Genomic DNA, 19,036 nt, shown 5'->3' on the forward strand with positions numbered 1-19,036 from the left:
TATGAATATCACACATTAATTTAGATGAACTACTTTAACTGTCTTTCAATAGATCATAGATAGAAATTTAAACTGTTCTCATAAGTCTCTTGGACTTCCCCAATAGAACCTTTCCTGTGAGTTTACATTAACGAGTTTCCCTGTACAGCCAGAGTGAGATCTTTCCTCATAACTCAATCTCCCTGGCGTATCAATCGTCTGTACAGCCCTTTAAAGAGCGTACCGTATGTACTCCTTTCCCCAATACCTTATAAACATGGTTTTCCCTTTGCACAGAATTTATTACGCATTCTTAAGTAGGCTGAAGATAGAAATTGCTTTTTGGAGGAGACATTTGAACATTAAAATGTCTCTAAGAGCAGTTTTATCTAGATCTGTGTTGATCCCACTATGTATCAAAAGACAACTTAAAGCCAGAAGAGATCTGAATACATCTTTTAAATTACTTTGCACTTCTAATATATGGCGTTACATTTGACTATATAGCTCTAATAAAATGACAAGATTTATCACATGTAAAACCTCAGTCTTTTATTATTGTGTATTGTCCAGGAAAATTTTCCAAAGGAGAAACATATATTTAAAGAGAAAATAGAATTTTTTATTGGTCTAAGTGAACATAGTATTTCCCTACAATTATACCTTAGCGATCACAAGCACACATTTAATGTGATCTGGGCGATGCAGATCTGAATGTGAAGGAAGCTACTGATACAAGTTTCTGGATTCATGAATTATGTGTAACCGGTTGGCGCTAATTAGACAAATGGCCAAGACTGTCTTCTTAATAGAGAAGAGGTTAAGAGTTTATTCTTCATGTGAACAAGTTAGAATTATTTTTGTTTTATTAATTTTTTCATCCTCACATGAGGATACGCCCACCGATTTTAGAGAGAAAGGGGGAGAGAGAAAGAGGATGAAAACAAAAGCGAGGGAATGAAAATGAGAGAGAAACATTGATGTGAAAGGCAAACCTCAGTTGCCTCCCCCACACACCCTGTCCAACTGGGGGTTGAATCCACAACCTTCTGGTGTGCAGGACAGCACTCCAACCAAGTTGCCTTTATTATAGCCTAAAGATGGCCTAACTTCAGCTTGCTGTCACAGATGAAGATCTAGGCTCAACAAATGACATATATGTGGTCTGTCCAGAAGATATCCAGTCATATAATATGAAAAATAGAGACATTTATTAAAGAAAATACAAGAAACATTGTACACAGGACAATGATGCCTCAGTCCCCTTCAAAGTAGGCACCTTGGGACCTCACACGGTTCTCCCAATTGCTGTCAGCTGTCCTGTTGTATTTTTCCTGAATCTCATCGATGGTCTGAAATCTCTTCCCTTTCAAAGGTGATTTTAGTTTTGGGAGAAGCCAGAAGTCACAGGGCATCAAATCTGGGTTATAGGGGCTGAGTCACCTGGATGATTGGATGTTTCACTGAAAACACTGCACAAGACATGATGCATAAGCAGGTGTATTGTCGTGATGAAGCTGCCAACCACAGCTGCCCATAGCTGCGGCCTTCTGAGTCACCCAAATAGTTTCCACACAGAAACGTCCAAGCTTAATGCAAAATGGGATGCAGATTCATTGCGCTACTGGCTCAGTCATTTTGAATGTGACGGCCACACAGTACACATGCTCACTCAGCGGTGTCTACCACCCCTACTGACTACTACAGTGAAGTTGCCATCGTTCAGTCATGTGCATTCCAGTCCACTCTTCTTGGCTGCCAGGTTCCATTGATGTCACACAAACCATTCTTGTTATGTTAACAATGGCCGGACTTTTCCCGGACAGACCTCATACACATGTTACATCTGGATAGTGTGTGACGCACTGGTACCTTGACCTGGGATAGACAACTCACTATTTAGATTCATCTTCAGTCCTCCTCCTTCTCCTTTCACATTCTTAAAACTTCTTTAATGGGTGAATGAACCATGGTGGAAACCATGGTGGGAAAAACCCAGACTGATAAAACTGTATTTTCGTATTTCTTATCATGTTATCTTATGCATGCTTTGTATGTATGATAACCTATGTTTTAGCACATTTCTTTCTTCCTTTATATTACCACTGGAGTTTAAAAGTTATAATTAGGGTATTTAATATCTTTGGGGATTATATAAATTTTCAAAGTGCTTTAATTTAGGGGGAGCCAGTAGACTGAAAGAATAGCAGAACTCTTTCTTACCAATATCAATATCTTTTATTGTAGACAGTTCTAAAATTTATTTTCTATTAAATAGGCAGTTCTTTCTGGGGAATATCAGTTTGCATCATTAGACACAAGGATTTTCAAATTTCCTATTAAAATATTCATGACATGTAAAACACGAATGTGCGAGTCTCTTCACACATGCAAAAATAACATTTGCATTGTAATTACTAAGCATGAAATAACTGATACAAGACAAGGAAGCTATATGTTTAGATATAAACTGTCTACATTGCCTTAAATGCTAGACATGTAAGAGGAATAGGAGGCCTTCAGAACTCTCACCCATTCATATTCTCCACTCACATGCTGCTCCCCGATTTCTGTGTCTGTAGCGTTAGCTGTGACAGTGGGTTAGCCAAGCTGGCTGTCTTAGTCACTCAGGCGTTTTCTCCATCCTACAAGACAGATGCTAAACAGCAGAGTCTAAATTGAAATCTCTGATGGCTCCCTGGAGACAAGTTGATAGCAGGAATCACACTCGGGCACTTAAATCTGTGGCATTTTCCTATATTTAACTTCAAGAAGAGAACAGCTTTTGAGTAAACCTTTTTAGCCTTCATGTGGCAAGATTTCTTTTGTGTCATTTGATTATTGTATCTAATTTTGTTAGGAAGACTATCAATCTTTTTTTTTTTTTTTCCTTACAGCAGGGAATTTAAAGGAATATCAGTGCCTAGTACTTGAAACAAAACTAAAGAAATTGTGTGGACCAGTCCTTGCTTTTAAACTAGAGAGGCAGCATTTTGAAATAAAATCTCATGCTCCATTTTAGTTATAAATCTCAAATGAAGTAACCATAAATTACTTAGAAGTCGTAGAGAATTTCTTATGTCCTACAGCAGTGCAGAAACATTTCTGGATCTAGTTATTGGCTGCTGGCCTGAGAGAAGTCTAGGCTCTTTGAAGCTGAGGTCACCGTTGAGGTGGTAGGCTGAGAAAAATAGCCCTGGACACGTGGACCGGGATGTGTTTTTATGGTTCCTCTGGATTTCAGTTTATCAAGAGTGAAATATGGAGCCTGTGTGCCCGTGAGGCCCCTCTTAGCTGCACCAGCGGGCGAATCCTCTGATAGTATCGGGGCCTCAGGATTTGCTGAATTAAGGAATGCACATGCCAGGTTACAGAGGTGCAGCGGGGTCCTGGAAGTCAGCCAGTGTAATTTGTTCATCTGCCGCACGAGGACGCTGAGGCTCGGTGGGGTGCAGGCTCCCGCCAAGTCCTGGGGGCCCCCCACCCCCACCACCCCGCCTGCTCAGGTGCCCCCATTGCATGGATCTTCAGGAGCTACCTGAGACCCTCTAGGGGATGCAGCAGCGCAGAGTTTATTGTCAAGTAGGAAAATTAAGTCTAGTACGAAAGTCTTCTAAATTTTTTAATTGAAATATTTGTCCTTTTGCACCATGTTACCCTCTTCATCTGCCATCTTTCTCATCCCGCGCGTCTCAAAGAGGACGTAGGTTATTTTTTTTTCATAATCATCGTATGACAATGCTAATTTAAATATGACTTGTTACAATATTCATAACACTAGCTATAGTTGTTATTTATGCTAATCATGTTGAAACGATGCTCTGCAAGCACTTAAAGCTAATCTATTTCATTTTAAGTACCACACAAGCCTCTGATTTTAGTGAAATTTTCCCATTTACACGTGAATTTCAAAATAAAAACTGTAGGTTTTGCCCTGGCTGGTGTGGCTCAGTGGATTGAGTGCCGGCCTGCGAACTGAAAGGTTGCTGGTTCGATTCCCAGTCAGGGCACGTGACTGGGTTACCCGCCAGGTCCCCAGCTCGGGATGTGCGGGAGGCAGCCGCACGCTGATGTTTCTCTCCCTCTCTTTCTCCCTCCCTTCCCCTCTCTCTAAAACTAGATAAATAAAATCTTTCAAAAAATGTGAGTTTTACTGTGACAGGTTTATGTAGAAAGGAAATACACATTTGATCTCAGTAGTAGTGAATTTTTGGCTATAAATTTGGGGTAATAATTGATAGTTATTTAGATCTAGTAAATATAGAGACAAATTCTAATTTAATAATTAATAACTACAAAGGTTATGGGCAAACCTATGGTACAGCAACCAAATTCTCAGATAATTATTTCAGATTAATATTGACAGAATTCAAGTTTATAGGAAGTTACAATTTGTCTCTACCGGCTGACTGAACAGCGTAGGTACTTTGCAAGGCTAAGCAACATTTTCTAATGAGGTGGAAGAGTTCCTTAAAACCCAACTGTTTTATCTTCGAGTGGGCAGAATTCTATGTATCTTTCTGTGGCATTTCATTCTTACTTCTATAGAAGATTATAGGAGTATTCCTCCGTTTTCTTCTAAATGTCTATCTTGAAGATAAGATATTTGAGTTTTTGGTCATCCTCCAGTAGCACCAAGCATAGTGACTTGGAGATATTATGTATTTATTCCATTTTCAAGGCATGCATGATAGAGGTAGGATCTATTTTTGAGCCAGTTTTTTAACTCAGACTCTAAGAAATATTTTTGTTTATGTATCATAGGTTCTTAAATTCACATTTGAAAGTTTCTAACACTGAAAAACATAGCCTTTCCTTTGGCCCTCTTAGGTAAGTATATTATTTATAAATATATCTCCTGTTCTGAAATCCATTCTGGTTCCATACGTGATTAAATAGTTAACGCCCATTCATATTCTTCACCTCCCCAGCCCCAGACCCCATTAGCTGCCCCACCTAACAACTGCCCCTTGCTGGCAGCTCAGACTGGGACCGCCCCTTGGGTAGGAGGCTCCCACAGTGGGTAATCTGGTTTCACTCTCACACCCATTTATTCCTCAGGGTGCTCTGCTCCGACTTTCACCCCACCACGCTCGTTGATTTTCAGGGGACTTTCAGTTCTCCTTTTAACTGAGCTCTGTGTATCATTTTTTGAAGTGTCCCTGTCATTCATTATTTCTCTGACACCATCCTTTCCCCATTTTCTTACCATCTGGACTATTCTTTCTCTCCCCCCGTAGAATCCACTTCCTATTACATCTCCAAGTAACGGCTCTGGTTTCTCAGGCTTTTTTCACCATATAAAACTTACCAGTTTCCAAAGATTTCACTCATCATTTTCATCGCAGACAAACTTTATCGATAGCCTAGACCCCCTGATGACCTCCCTACAGATCGTGGCTCGATGGCCCCGTCCAGCTGTTTACCCTGCAGGCATTCCAAGCCTCAGGTGAAGGAGGGCAGGGTCAGGGCTCACCAGGAAAGCCCCCTTAGGAGAGCCGGGATTGTGCTGAGTCGTGAAGGTGGCCAGTAGTCACGCAGGGGACAAGGGAGGGAGCAGGAACGGCAGAACCAGGACCACGGGGCCCAGAGCGGGCAGGCAGACCTGAGACCCGCTGGCCTTGGGGGAGAATGACGCTTGGACAGGGCCTATGGGGGGCCACTGGGGAGGTCACAGGCCACTTGCGAGCGTCTTCGTGCGGCGTGTCGGTGGGAACTAGCTTACAGGTTTTCAGTAGATGAGAGAGAGGATTTAATTAGTCTGTTGGACTATTCATTGTGCGGCCGCTGAGGAATGGTCTGGGGAAGACGAAGCAGGAGGTGACAGGAGCAACAAAGGCAGAGCCTTTCCTACAAAAAAAGTTAAACCCTTGAAACACTAAGTAAATACAAATGGAAAGCAGAGATGGCGAGGTTATCTTCCGTGCATGCAGCCAGCGGCAGTATGTTGATTTGGAAAAGCCATCAGCGCACACTCGCGAGTGTATGCGTGCTGCAATTTTGCTAAAGTGGGAAAACGTCCGTCCTCATCTGTGAAACTGTAATCCACATCGAGCAGGAGGAAGATGCTATGGACTGAATGCTTATGCTCCCCCAAAACTCATACACTGAAGCCCCAACTCCCAGTGTATTTGGAGGTGGGCCTTCGGAAAGTAATTAGGTTTATGAGATGCCCCCATGAGAGTGGGGTCTCCATGACAGAATTAGTGCCCTCACAAGAAAAAGAAGAGAGACCAGAGGTCTCGCTCTGCCGTGGAAGAACAGAGTGGGAAGGCAGCCATCTGCAAGCTAAGGAGAGGGTCTCCCCGGGACCCGGCCATGCCGGCCCCTTGCTCTCAGGCTCCCAGCCTCCAGAGCTGGGAAAATGAAGGCCTGTTGTTTAAGTCCTCTGGTCTGTGGTGTTTTGTTATAGCAGCCCAGGCAGACTAATACAGACCTGCTTTCCTACTTAACTAGCAAATAACTTCATCAAGCATCAGGAAATAGTAATAAACTATTGGGGACTCTGAAGGAAATAATATAAAATCTGAAAAATTCAACATGGCTGAAATGTTTCTAATGTCATTGAAAAAGTCAAAAAAATGAAAATAATATAAATACCAAATATAATGGCAAACAGTGGGTGAAATATTGCCTAGCCATGAAAAATGAAATTTTGATACTGATAGCAACATCAAAACATAAAATACAAAAACAAAGTGTGTGTGTGTGTGTGTGTTTAGAAAGTCTAGAGGGGAGAGCACAAAAGCATTAATAGGTGCTAGACTTCCACATGATTTAACTAGATTTTCCTCCGCTGTGCGGTTTATTGCTTATACGACTCCGATAGGTTCCCTGCACCTTTGCAGCCGAAGCCGGCTTCATCCCTGCCTCTGGCTCCCCTCATTCAATCAGCCAGGAGCCTTAGTCACTTCCTGTATAGATTTTAACCCAAACCCAGTCCTCTGATATGGTGACAGAGGTCTTTCCTCCAGAGGCAGAGGGATCGGGAGTCAAATTATTGGCAGCATCAGGGTTCTTAGGTTCCCCGAGACAGAAATTGAGAAAAACACCCAGAGAAATTTCCAGGCAGATTGTATGAAGCTTATGCTTTAGCACAAGGGGAGGCGGCCCAGAGGAAAGAAAGGGCCTCTGGACTGGCTCAGGGGCTGGCTCTGCCAGGCTGCTTTTATAAGCAGGGGACACAGCAGGCTTATGCAGAAAGGCGGGCTTTTTAAAAGGCAGGCCTGCAGAATTTTCCCTTTCAGGGTCCAGTGACTTCCTTTCCAGCTACGTTGCCTGGTAACTGTGCTCCCGTCGCCTGCGCCCTGGGAGCGACATAAGATCTGCTCATTACTGCCACCCTGGAGGGGCCGTCCAGCCACCAACTGCCCACGCGGGGCAAGTCTAAGCAGGACCTGGAGGGGAGATACATTCAGCTACCTCTGCGTTTTGGGGTAGGGAGTGGGGGGGTGGTGACGTTCTTGCTGTGAGCGCATCCGCTGTTCCTTCTGACCTCCTGGTCTTAACGTGGCTTCCTGATCACGGTATTTTCTATCTTTGGACCCAAGTCTCTGTCGGGTCTCAAAACCTCTTTCCTACCCTGTGCTAACTCTGTGATTTCTGCCAGGTTATTGAATGTCTCTAAGCTTTGATTTCCTTGTTTGTAAGATGATTTCATACGGGTTGTGTTGAAACGCATAATGTTTGTAAAACAATGAGCACAGTATCAGCAGGTTTTGTTATTGTCTTAGATGGCCCTGCCCTGCCCCGACCTGAAGGCCTTCGCCGCCTCTCTGTACTCCGACCTCTGCAGTCAAGTTCAGACTGGCTGTCACTCCATCTTCTCCTGACTCCAGGACATCCCATGAGATCTGGGTGGAATAATCTCCCCAGAACAGGCTGCCCATGTCCTCTGCCACCTACTCTCACCCGGAGGGCCTGACTTTTAAGGACTCCGCAGTAGTCTCTGAATAAATATTCATAAAAGCTCTCATTTCTGGCTGCCGCTAACAAGAACATTGCTATCATAATGTTTCGTTATATCGTTAAATTGTTATATTGTTAGAGCTTCTAATGGCTACCTGGTCCTGGGAGCTCATTTGTGTTCATGTTGCGCCGCATCCACCGTTACAGTCAAATTTGCTCAGTGCAGTATTTTCCAAGCACTTCCCTGGTCGCTTGGTGACCTTAGGCATGGCAAGCGTTCTGATGCGGTGGGACAGTTACAGCTGGCAGATGAGGCAGACACTGAATCCCAGCCCTTTTTACTCAGAAGTCTAGGCTGATGGTAGCACCGCTGCCGGTCCGGGGCCTGGCATCCTGGGGCCCACGCAGCTCAGAGGCCGTGCCGCTCCTGCTCAGCCACTGCCACTGCGCTTCCATGAATCCAAATTTCAGCTTGAAACTGCTGCAGACAGGAAATTCATGTCTTTGCATTTCATTGTTTCAATCTTTGCGAGCTGGCTAAATGGACCAATTTGAATAATGCAATGTAGATTTCCCACTTGAAGGAAAAGGCATTTTTTTAGCACCTTTCCTGATGCTAAAAAACAGAACTACTGAAAAGGAGACATTCAACCTACATGATAAAGAATTTTCAAGAGCCTTAAATTCCTTCCTGCTGATCATTAGCCTCAGGGCCACCTGATGGGGACTGGGATTGAGAGCCACCCCCCTTACAGCACATTCAGTAAATACAGGCGTGGAAAGCATGCAGGCATCGGTGCTGGCTCCCAGTGCACTCAGGACCGGGGCTCCCAAGTGCATTCGATTTTATTAAAAGCGCTCTCCTGCAACATCCCCTCTTCCTAATTGGTTTATGGAGAGCCCCCGCCATTCAGGCAAATCCTAATTGCGTTTCCCCACAAATCTGGTTTGATTTATGGTTCCTTATGTGCTCTGTTTTACTTATAATAATAAATTGGAGTACAATCCTTAAGGCAGCCGACAAAATTCACAGCCGTTGTTCTACAAACACGGGACTTAGATAAGGATTCTTAGGAGCAGTTTTGATTGTTTTTAAAGTTCAGTCAAGTCACATCCCTCTGTAGACGTCCCAGTAATGATGTCTTTGTTATGGTTCCTGAGGTCAGTTACATTTCCCTGGAGTTTTTACCTATGGACTTTTAGAATTACTTGGAACGTTGGAATGGATTGTATGTAGAATATTTTACAATAGCATGTCTTCCCATAAGGTTTAACTGGGTCCATTTGTATTTGGAACAGAAAAAAAGATTATCTTGAGATAGTGGCCAAGCAGCTGCATAAGATTAGGGGATGTACCCACTGCACTCACAGGCATCTCTCCTGTTCAGTAGGCGTCATGTATGACAGCTCATGAAAATCCTGTGGGTTTCTTAAAGAGACATGCGTCCATGCCTTGATAAGTCTGGACAATGAAAACTCCGAGTTCAGAAGATGGGAATGTATTTAGAATAAGAGATAAAAGGGGAACGAAATTGATGTTCAGGTATTATGAGAAGGGAGAAGGATGAGTAATCTCAAGCCCGTTTTAGGCCAGTTCAACACGCCGGGGGCCTGCTGTCGACAGTGTAAGTAATAATTTAGCATCTGGAAAACATCAAAAGGATGGTCAGCAGGTGATGAGCAGACAAGCGATCTAAGTAATAGTTGTGGCTGAATTTTTCAGTGAGGAATTGGGTCTTTCATCTCTGCTGGAGCTCTCAGGGGCCCCCAGTACCCACAGTGTCAGCGGGCCTCCACCCCAGGCAGCAGGAGTGACAGTCTCTTCCCCTTCCTGCTGGGGTGCTGTCCGAGGGAGCCTCATGAAGAGTCAGGACTTCACCCCTGCCCCGCAGTGACGACGCCTCCCCTGCATGTGGGGAGCAGGAGCCAGGCACCCCTCCCACCTGGGGAGCTGTCAGCGGAGGCCCTAGGGTCCTGCAGCCCTACCTGCACCCAGTATTAATGAGGAGCCCCCTCCACGGGGCTCAGCCAGGGCCAGGCTGGGGACCAGGGCCTCTACACCGGACTGGCAGTGATGAGGTGACACCCTCCCCGAATCTCTGCCTGAGAGATGTCAGATTAAAGCAGCTAAAAGAGAAGGCTTAAGGCGAAGAGTCATAAAATACACCAACACCCACATTTCAGCAGAAACTCAGTCGTCACACCAAGAATCAGGAAGATCCCAGAGCACAGGGAGGAGACGAGCAGTAGCTGCCACTCCCTCCAGCCCTGGCCACCGCCATCCTACTCTGCTTCTGAGTCGCTGTTTTCAGTTTCCGCTGTGAGTGACACCGTCCGTGTCTGTCTGTCTTTCTGTCTGGCCCATTTCACCTCTAGGTCCATTTATGCTTCTGCCGAAGGATTTCCTTCTTTTTTTCATGACAATATTCCATTGTATAGATACCACATTATCTTTATGCATTAAAGGTTAATTAAAAAGCATAAAAACGACCTATCTTCTGACCAGTAATCAGTACTACACAATAATAATTCATGTGCACGAGCACACAAATACACATACCCTATGGCACCATAACTTTCCATAAGTATGTATGCATGTTGATTTACCTGAGCTAAGTATCCCTTCTTTAGATTAGATTCTACCATGTTTGGGGGTATTACAGTAAAATGGGGACGCGATGGTAAATGGAAATTTTTTAAACATGTAACTACTTGGCAAAATATCAGTTCCCCCCTAACGTGATTCGAGATTTCCTCACTGGTCCATGAACTGCAAAGCCCCGGAATCAGAGCTGTCCCGGTTTCATTACGCGGATGGAGGTGAGAGTGTTCTCCTCTGCTTACAGCATCAGCTCATAGCTCTGCACAAAGTGGAGCCTGTATACCCAGCGTCACTTAGTGAGAGAATTGAGCTGAACACGGGGGCCAACAACTCTACTCTCAGGAGAAATTTCTAGCTGTCAGGAAGGGAGAAGAAATCTCGCTTCCCCTCTGCCCAGCGTCACCCCAGTTAGTCCCGAAATGCATGCTGGGAGTGATGCGCTTTGTAGTGAAGAAAACTCGCACTTTAATCAGCACCTCCCGCTGCCTCTGTGTGCGCCTCCGGTCCAGTGCCAGTCACCTTAACAACACATGTCCTCATGGCTCCCTCAGGTCCCAGTATTCGCCTTCACATGTGCATTAGATACAACATTCTTGTCATTATCCGACATACTTATTCTAGTGCATTTACTTTATGTATTTCTTTGTTAAAAATCAAAGTTTTTCAGGAAATGTTAAAAATTAACAGCTTAAAATGCTAAGATGTTACATAAATTATCAGCTATGTTGTTCATATTAAGAATTAACAATATAATCATGTTTTTATTAAACTAATGAGTGATTAGTATTTACCTTTTTGGCAGGCAAAAGATCCATGTAAGGAACGATATTCTGAATAGGTCGCTAATCATTTTGAATTTGTAACCTAATGAATTAGTTCATAGGTAAATACTGTACTTTTAAAAGATGTACTCAATGTGAGTGACTTAATAGAACATATTTCTTCTCTAGTAAAAATCTCAGTTTGGGGGATGAAAGGGTCTCTTGTCGTCTGGTCTAATGTTACTTTCTCATAAGTTCATATTCTCAAGTGTGTGTTACACACAATGGACCATCATGTTTCTTCTTAAACTTTGTCATTTATCATTAGTAAATTATATATCACATTTTTCGGTTTTGTTGTTAATATTCTTAACATAAGAATATACCCTATTTTATGTATGTAGAAAGATTTAAAGGAGATTCTTTTTAATCCACTACTTCAGTATTTCACTGAGTACCTAAATCAGACTGGAGATTAGAATTTGCACTGATTGCGAACGTGAAATTTTAACAATCTGTGCTTAGATGCCTTTATTAAAAAATTTTAAAACTAAGTATCAGGCTTTTCTTTCTTATGAAGTGTAATTTTTAAGTCACATTTTCTACTAAAGTAGCTTGAAATAAAGTAGACACTTAGCAGTGATTATAAAATAATGTTCTTCTCCAAATGTTTGTATTAGTAAAATTTTTGTTGTCCATTATTAGTAATTTGGCCCTTATCATTTAGAATATTCTATGCAAACAGATCCCTAAGAAAACCACTGTGCATTTTTAGTGTGTTTTAAGATCTGATCCCTGTTTTGTTTTCTTTGTAGGTGAGAGGCCCCCCGGCTGCAGGAGCATTTAAAGAAAGACCAACCAAGCCCACGGCATTTCGCAAGTTTTATGAGCGGGGAGACTTCCCGATCGCCCTGGAGCACGATGGGAAAGGCAACAAGATAGCGTGGAAGGTAAGTCGGGGCCCGGCCGGGAGGGCCAGCTGCGCGCCTACTGGCTGGCGAGGTGACGTCCCCCGGTGCCAGGCTGGGATGACGCGTAAGTAAGCTGGAGTGACTTCTCAGCAAATGGAAGGAGGTGGGGACGCTCCTAGAGAAGGGCCCCCGCCCCAGTGTCAGCTGTCCGCCGCGACTAACAATTAAATTATAGCCTGCAAAAACGAAAATGACAGAGTGGCTTTGCCTTGGAGATCCGTCTGGTGCCTCATCCATCTCTGTCTTCCCGAGAGCCTGGCAGCTCCCTCCCATGATGGAGCTGGTGGCTGGATCCCGAGGGCAGCAGCCATTCATCTGCCCCCGTCTCCCCTTCCTGCAGGACACTTCCAAATGGAAGCTTTAATTACCTAAATGGGGAGGTCTGGACGGTCCGCTCCCTTCGCGCGCAGAGCGGCTCCCGCCCCGCCCCCGCGGCACGTGGCACCGCCGACACCCTGGCCCTGTCGCGGGGTGACCGCCGCCGCTGAAACCATCACGGCGCCGACACTTTTGTGACAAAAGGTTAATTGGCCTCAAAATAAATGTATTGCCTAATGACTCCCTTCGAAGGCTGCCGTGTTTCTTCCTAAAAGACTCACTGGTGTTATTTGTAAACACTTGCCGATCTCTTCACCGGAGAAGGCTGTTACATTTAATTTGAAAAATGAATGCTGATCTCTAACCAGCTTCTGCGATTTAATTAATTCTTGTTACCCACGACTTTGCTTAGGGTGACATTTGTCAGTGGGAAGGCCTTCGAGCCTAGACTCAGAAAAGCGGGGCGGACGTGGAGGGTCACCTCAGGGTAAGGGGCATAAAAGGTTTTAGTCAAATATTTAAATTAATTGATTGACCCATTTAACTAAAAAGTGCCACAGTAGTGTCTAAAAGTGAATGTAGGAATCGTTTGTAATTAGTAACAAATGCATTTCTGTTAAAAATAAAATGATCAAATTGAAGAATTTATCAAAGTATCTTAGAAAGATTCATTAAAATTAAACTCTTCCTTCCTTTATGGAAAAAAAAATCCTAAAAGAATTGCTTGTATTATTTATTTTATGTCTTCAAATGTTTTCATATAGTTATCAAACATTCCTAACCCTGGAACAGACATCTGATATTCAGTTGTTGAACTTAGAATTATTACAAATTATTTGGCAAGAGAAGTCTGAAGGGGTCCTTGTTACTGAATGTTGTCATAATTTTCTTAGGATCCTGATGAGCATTATTATGGTTTTAATCATCACTATTAAAATGTGAAATTTGTTTTGTGAAAATGTGCATATAATGAGAAAAAATTAGGTATTTTAATCTTAGCATAAGTATATATTCCCAACGCTTTACTGTGATTTGGGGTTTGTTTATATTTAATTAGTTACGTGGATTTTATGTTCATCTGTTTACTGTTTCACACAAGATAACACAGTGCAGGATCTCTAAAACCGATTCCTTTTTAGTAAAGTATGCCGTATTTCTTTACAAAAAGTGGGTGGATTTGATCTAAGGAATTAGAGCACATAAATATCATACCAATAAAAATAAGTTATACATTTTTGACCTGTTCAAATAATCTTATCAGTAACTTTAAAAAATGTCGAGACTAAAACATCCATCTTGAAAATAATCTTTGAAATTATCTTTGATAACTCAGCAGTCAGAAGGGATATAAACTGCTCCTCTTTTTTATAGCTATATTAATTCTTGTAAGTTACTATTGACTATAGTACCGATTCAGCAATCGAAAGCGTCACAATAAAGTTGGGAGCACTTCATTTGCCGCCACCGCTGGAATAATAGCGTGCCTTTAAAGAAACGTCTTACCCTATAACCAGTAGATTCTCTCTGTTAAGGCTTTGCTAAACACATTTCAAGTGTACTATTTTAACACAGAAAATAAAACATTTAAAATAATTAAGCATAGGCTTAATATTCATATTTGTTCCTTGGCACATTCACTGGGGGGACGATCTGGCACTTGGTGGGAGCGTAGGACTCTTCTTTGGGGAGCCATTCCTAAGAAAGGGCCTTTGGATATCGAAGGAAGCAGGGGTCCCGACCGCACACAAACCAACCACCCTGCGGGCCCCCCTAGGCCCTGCACTGTACTTCCCCGTCCGCAGACCGAGTGGGGGCACCTGGTCTGGCAAACGTCTCTCCGCGTCATACTGTGCGCCCCTCCCTGAAGGCTCCTGAGCAGCTGCCCTTCCCCCAGAAAGTCCTAGTCTCCTTCCCATGCCCCCTGTGACACCCAAGGACACCCAGGGAGTTCCTGAGCGTCTGAAATGGTATGCCCAGGGAAAGGGTGAGGAGGTCCGTTTCTGTCACTAGAATTACAGGCGCCTGTGACTGGGAAGTGCTTAGGAGTCACTGCTCCGAACCATGACGAAGGAGGACCGGCATCTGGGGCTCCCTCCCGACCGCCGAACGCTGCTGGGGGATCCCTGCCCGAGATGTCACACTCCCTTCTGCCCGTGCTGAAGTAGCCGGCGCGTCGCCGTCAGATCAGAAAGCACAGTACGGTCTTGAAATAAGAAGGCGCTCCAGCTGCGTCTTATAAATAGCCTCCTGACGTCAGAATAGCAACGAGGCTGTGGGAGAGGTCAGTGCCCTCGCACGCTAGTGTCTCCACCCACGTCCTGAACCGACGTCACAGTTAGTGCCGGCGGCAATGGCCATTTGCCCCACGTGCTGAACAACAGGGCAGGCTCGGTGCCAGCCTGGGCAGAGTCGTCTGTCCCTCGCGGTGTGTCCGGGTCAGAGCGGCGTGGGACAGAGCGCGCCGCCGGGGTGGAGACGGCCCACGTCCGCACTCACAAGTCACGCTGACCGTAAGTGGCCGTGAAATGGGCCTGGGGAGCCTGTGGAACCGAACTTCTCATTGTAATTAGTTGTAATTTAAATGGCCACGTGGTGACCAGATTAGACAGTGCTGCTCGAGGTGAAGGTAATGGCAGTTAAAGAACAACTCCCGGAACCTGCTACCCAGACAGAACACTACCGCTCTGTGGGAATGACTGTTACCACGAACTAACAGGACTGATATGTGCATCTTTGTCCTGGCTGTCTGTGCTCATCATGCGTCCCTCGGTAATCAGGAAAAAGTGCAAAATATTTGCAGTAACACTTCCCATGTGCTTACAGTGTCCAGATGAATAGATCTGACCCAGAATATGGAATCTACCAGGCAAGCTCCAGCATATCCTTTCTTTTTAAATATTCATTTTCTAAATATAGCGAAGATTTCGTGATTAGCAACTGTTACAGCCACAAAACGCATCGTCATTACTTGAAAATTTTTAATCTGCCCCCTTTCCTGCTCTCCTGTGCTAATGCTCAGGCAACATGACAATTCTGCTGGCGGTGGCTTCCCCGGCAGAGAACAGGCCACAGAGCACACAGAAGAGCTAACCATTGCGGTGCCTCACGGAGCAGGTGATCCGCGGGGACAGTGGCCATGGAGAGATTGTGTCTGAGCTTCCGCGTCTCAGGTGGCCTCTTGCCAACACCCTGAACGCCTAGAACGTGACTCCTGCCCTGGACAGGACAGCGCGGGGGGGGGGGTGGGGAGCGGGGGGGTCCTCCCTGTGGGCTCCCCGGAGGAGGAGGCAGTGCTGCACACACTGCAGACTGCTCAGTGCGCTGCCTCCGCCCGGGCTGCTGGGGGAGGGCTGAAGGGGGGCGGGCGTGTGGGGTGGGCCTTCCCTGGGGGGGATTTTACGTTGTGCAAAAACCAAACATGGCAGCATGAGCCGCAGGGGACTATGAAGCAATGTGGGAATTCACACTGCCTTTCTGGAAACTGCCCTCCCCTGCCTCCAGACGTCCTCCCTTCCAACCCCCAGTCAGGGTAAACCAGCCTTCAGGTCTAAGACGACTCCTCCCCGCCCTCCCGCTCCCCTTCTCCGTCCGCTGGCCCTTCTTCCTCCTTCCCATCCTGTTCCTCCTCAGTCCCTGCCTCCTCTCTCCGCCCCTTTCTCCTTCGCTACCTCTTTTTATTGCTCCTGGCAATCCACGTTTTCCCCTCCAGCTTTTCCGGCATCAGTTCTGAAGAAGGAGCCAGGAGCCCATTCAAGTTCTCTATTCTGCGCAGGAACCAGAAGTCATTTGGTGGAGTCACCCAGATGGACTTGAAATAATAATTGTTACTTACACAGTTCGTGAGGAACACAAACACAAGTAACAGGCAGCGCTGTGCAGATCATCATTTTAGTATAAATTCCGATATTCTGAGCCGTTGTTTTAAATAGTACCGGGATACACATTACTTTAAAATAACCGCTTCTATACAAACCTTGGGAGAAAGAGTTGGAGAACATTATCGCAGTCACATTGATTTTCAAAATAACAACATTATAGACCAGTCACTTATTTTGGAGATGAAAACAGCTGCGACTACTCTAAAATGTCTCTAAATTATTTCACTTGGTAGGCATTCTGATGTAGTAGAATTGCTAGAACTCACCTGTCCCCACCTGCCCGTATACCGTGCTCCGTGGCGGGATGTGACGTGCACAAAGAGAGTCGTGAATGCACATTCGGACGGCCCAGATACTAGGTCTGGAGAAGAAGTGGAGGCCCTGCCCTCTGGCCGAATGAGGACACAATGCAAACACTGTGACAAGCGCAACTCAGATCGTAAATCTTCACATTTTCTCAAAAAAGGAAAAGCTCAAAATGGACTTGGGCTTTGCCTCTGATTTCCCTCTCGGCACCAAATAATCCCCCCTCTGGCAATGTGGTAGTGTTTTCTTTATCTTTTATTTGATGTGTACATGGTTTTTGGTCGCCAATAACAAGAATAAGACCAGAACCGATACACGCAGACAGGTGAGAAGGGACTTCCCTCCGGTAGCCTCCCTTCGCTGCCCCAGGGAATCTCCCCGCTGGCCTGTGGGACACATGTACGATTCCACCATTCACCCCGCTCTCCCTGAGGTTAATATATTCATTATACAGCTGCTTGCTGATTCAAATTAGGATCGTAAGGCTGTCTTCCTACCAAAAAGTGATTCACCAATTAATATGAATTAGGTAACTAAAAACACACTTTTCTGTTTTTGAACCTGTGAATTATATAACTTTATTCACTTATGTATGTATACCCCGGTTTATTACTGAAAGATTTTAAGTTGTTTTACACACTTAGAATAATACAGGAAAAATAAAAACCAGGTAGGGACCTACGGCGGTGCCAGGGTCAAGGCTAATCAGGGTGGCGTAGCCGGAAGTTATCTAAGGCAGGAACCTTTGTGTCTCTAGTTTGTTCCCTCACGTATCCCAGTGCCAAGAGCAGTGTCTGCGCGCACAGTAGGTCCAGTGACACATGTGAGCGGCTGTAAGCGGACTAGTGGGGACCATCCTGTACTTCCCCTTCTCGGGACACTGCTCCCCTGACCGAGTGTCTCACCCTCTGGAAGTGCGGCCACGCCCCAGGTGACGCATGCGGCTGTTTTTAATTGGGAGCGCTACATAAGTTCGTTTCATGATTACTAAAATAGCTGTGTTTGATGTGTTCATGAAGTACTTCCAAGAACAAGTATGGATTAGAAATTAGCCACAGAGATCAAGTCTTCTGGTTCAAAAATGGGGAGATGAGCACAAACAAGTTAGTTTGAATTCGTCGTCCAGAGTTACACCCAGGCTTCAGTGGGTGGAGCTTCTATCTTGAAAAGGCCCCTTACATTTTCACCCACGCTTTACGGATGACGGCTCACTGCTTAAGTTCCTTACATTTCAAACCGGCAAGTTCTTTTTTGTTTCCAAATGCCTAAAAATATATATCTAAATGTAACATTCAAGTAAAGAAAATGCTAGATGTTAACTAATTGGATGCTTCAAATAGTTTTTAGAATTTCTGCTGAAGGTGGCTGGGCACCCCCTCCAATTCTGTATTGCCTCCCAGGGGGGCTGGCACTCGTGCATGATGGAGTCAGAGCTTGTTCTCTGTATGTTCTCCTTTATTTACGTTCTTATCAGCACTGGTATCACGAACGATACCGGCTCTGCCAGTGTGACTGTTTTCATTGACATAATTGATCATTTCCCACTAGGAAAAAGTATGGAATATGATTATGGTTAAATGTGCACTCATTTTCTTACAATTAAACCATACAAACCATGATATCTTGTTGCATTTAAAAGTAAGTCACGCTGTGGTCTGATACCTGATCCATTAACCCTCAGTATATTCTCAAAATTCTATAGTTTTTTATTAATATTTTAGTGCTTTGGTACCTTTAGTTCCTTAATTTTTCAGTATCTTGAGGGTTCAAAGTTTAATTTTTTACTCCACCCCCAGGTAAATCTAGTATTGATTTTTGAAATATTATAGGCATATTTATTTAAGAGTTGAATAATTTGTTTCACATGAATGCGCGTGAATGTTCTCCTGGAATTGTCCTGGGCTTCGATTTCTTTTGGTGGCTGCCTAACAGGCCTTGGCGCAATTTGTAAGGCAAAAATTTTATAAGAAAAGTGACAATTTACCTGATTTTTGTTTCCATTCCTAATTCCTTCATGACTAATTCATAGACAGGCCTTATTCTTGAAGGCTTGAAAAAAGTAATCCCCAGCAGGCAGTGTGTGTTCTGTGTCTTTGGAGGAGGGACCACATACCCAGTGAGCGCCGTTCTTTCATGAGAAGTCACGAAACCGCAGCCACGTATCAGGAACGGGTTCGGTGACCTCTGAGAGCCAGACGGGAGGTTTTCTGCTGAATGGGCCGGTGCCGCCTGTTGCCTGGGTAACTTATGTGAGAAATCGGTGCGAACGGTTGGCTTTGATGGAGCGGCGCTGCTTGGCGCAGGCCCGCAGAA

General features: G+C 44.6%; 1 protein-coding gene across 1 annotated transcript in view; it reads left to right on the forward strand.

Moving 5' to 3' along the window:
* The window catches only part of PACRG (parkin coregulated), a 220,762-nt gene that overhangs the window by 42,159 nt on the left and 159,567 nt on the right, over nucleotides 1–19,036 (forward strand). The window contains exon 2 of the mRNA XM_090280854.1: nucleotides 12,066–12,200. Within this exon, the coding sequence (XP_090136980.1) occupies nucleotides 12,066–12,200 (135 nt within the window). The remainder of the gene's footprint in view (nucleotides 1–12,065; nucleotides 12,201–19,036) is intronic.

The sequence above is a fragment of the Furipterus horrens genome, unplaced genomic scaffold (genome assembly GCF_987537825.1).
Source record: "Furipterus horrens unplaced genomic scaffold, mFurHor1.1.pri manual_scaffold_6, whole genome shotgun sequence".
Classification (NCBI taxonomy): domain Eukaryota; kingdom Metazoa; phylum Chordata; class Mammalia; order Chiroptera; family Furipteridae; genus Furipterus; species Furipterus horrens.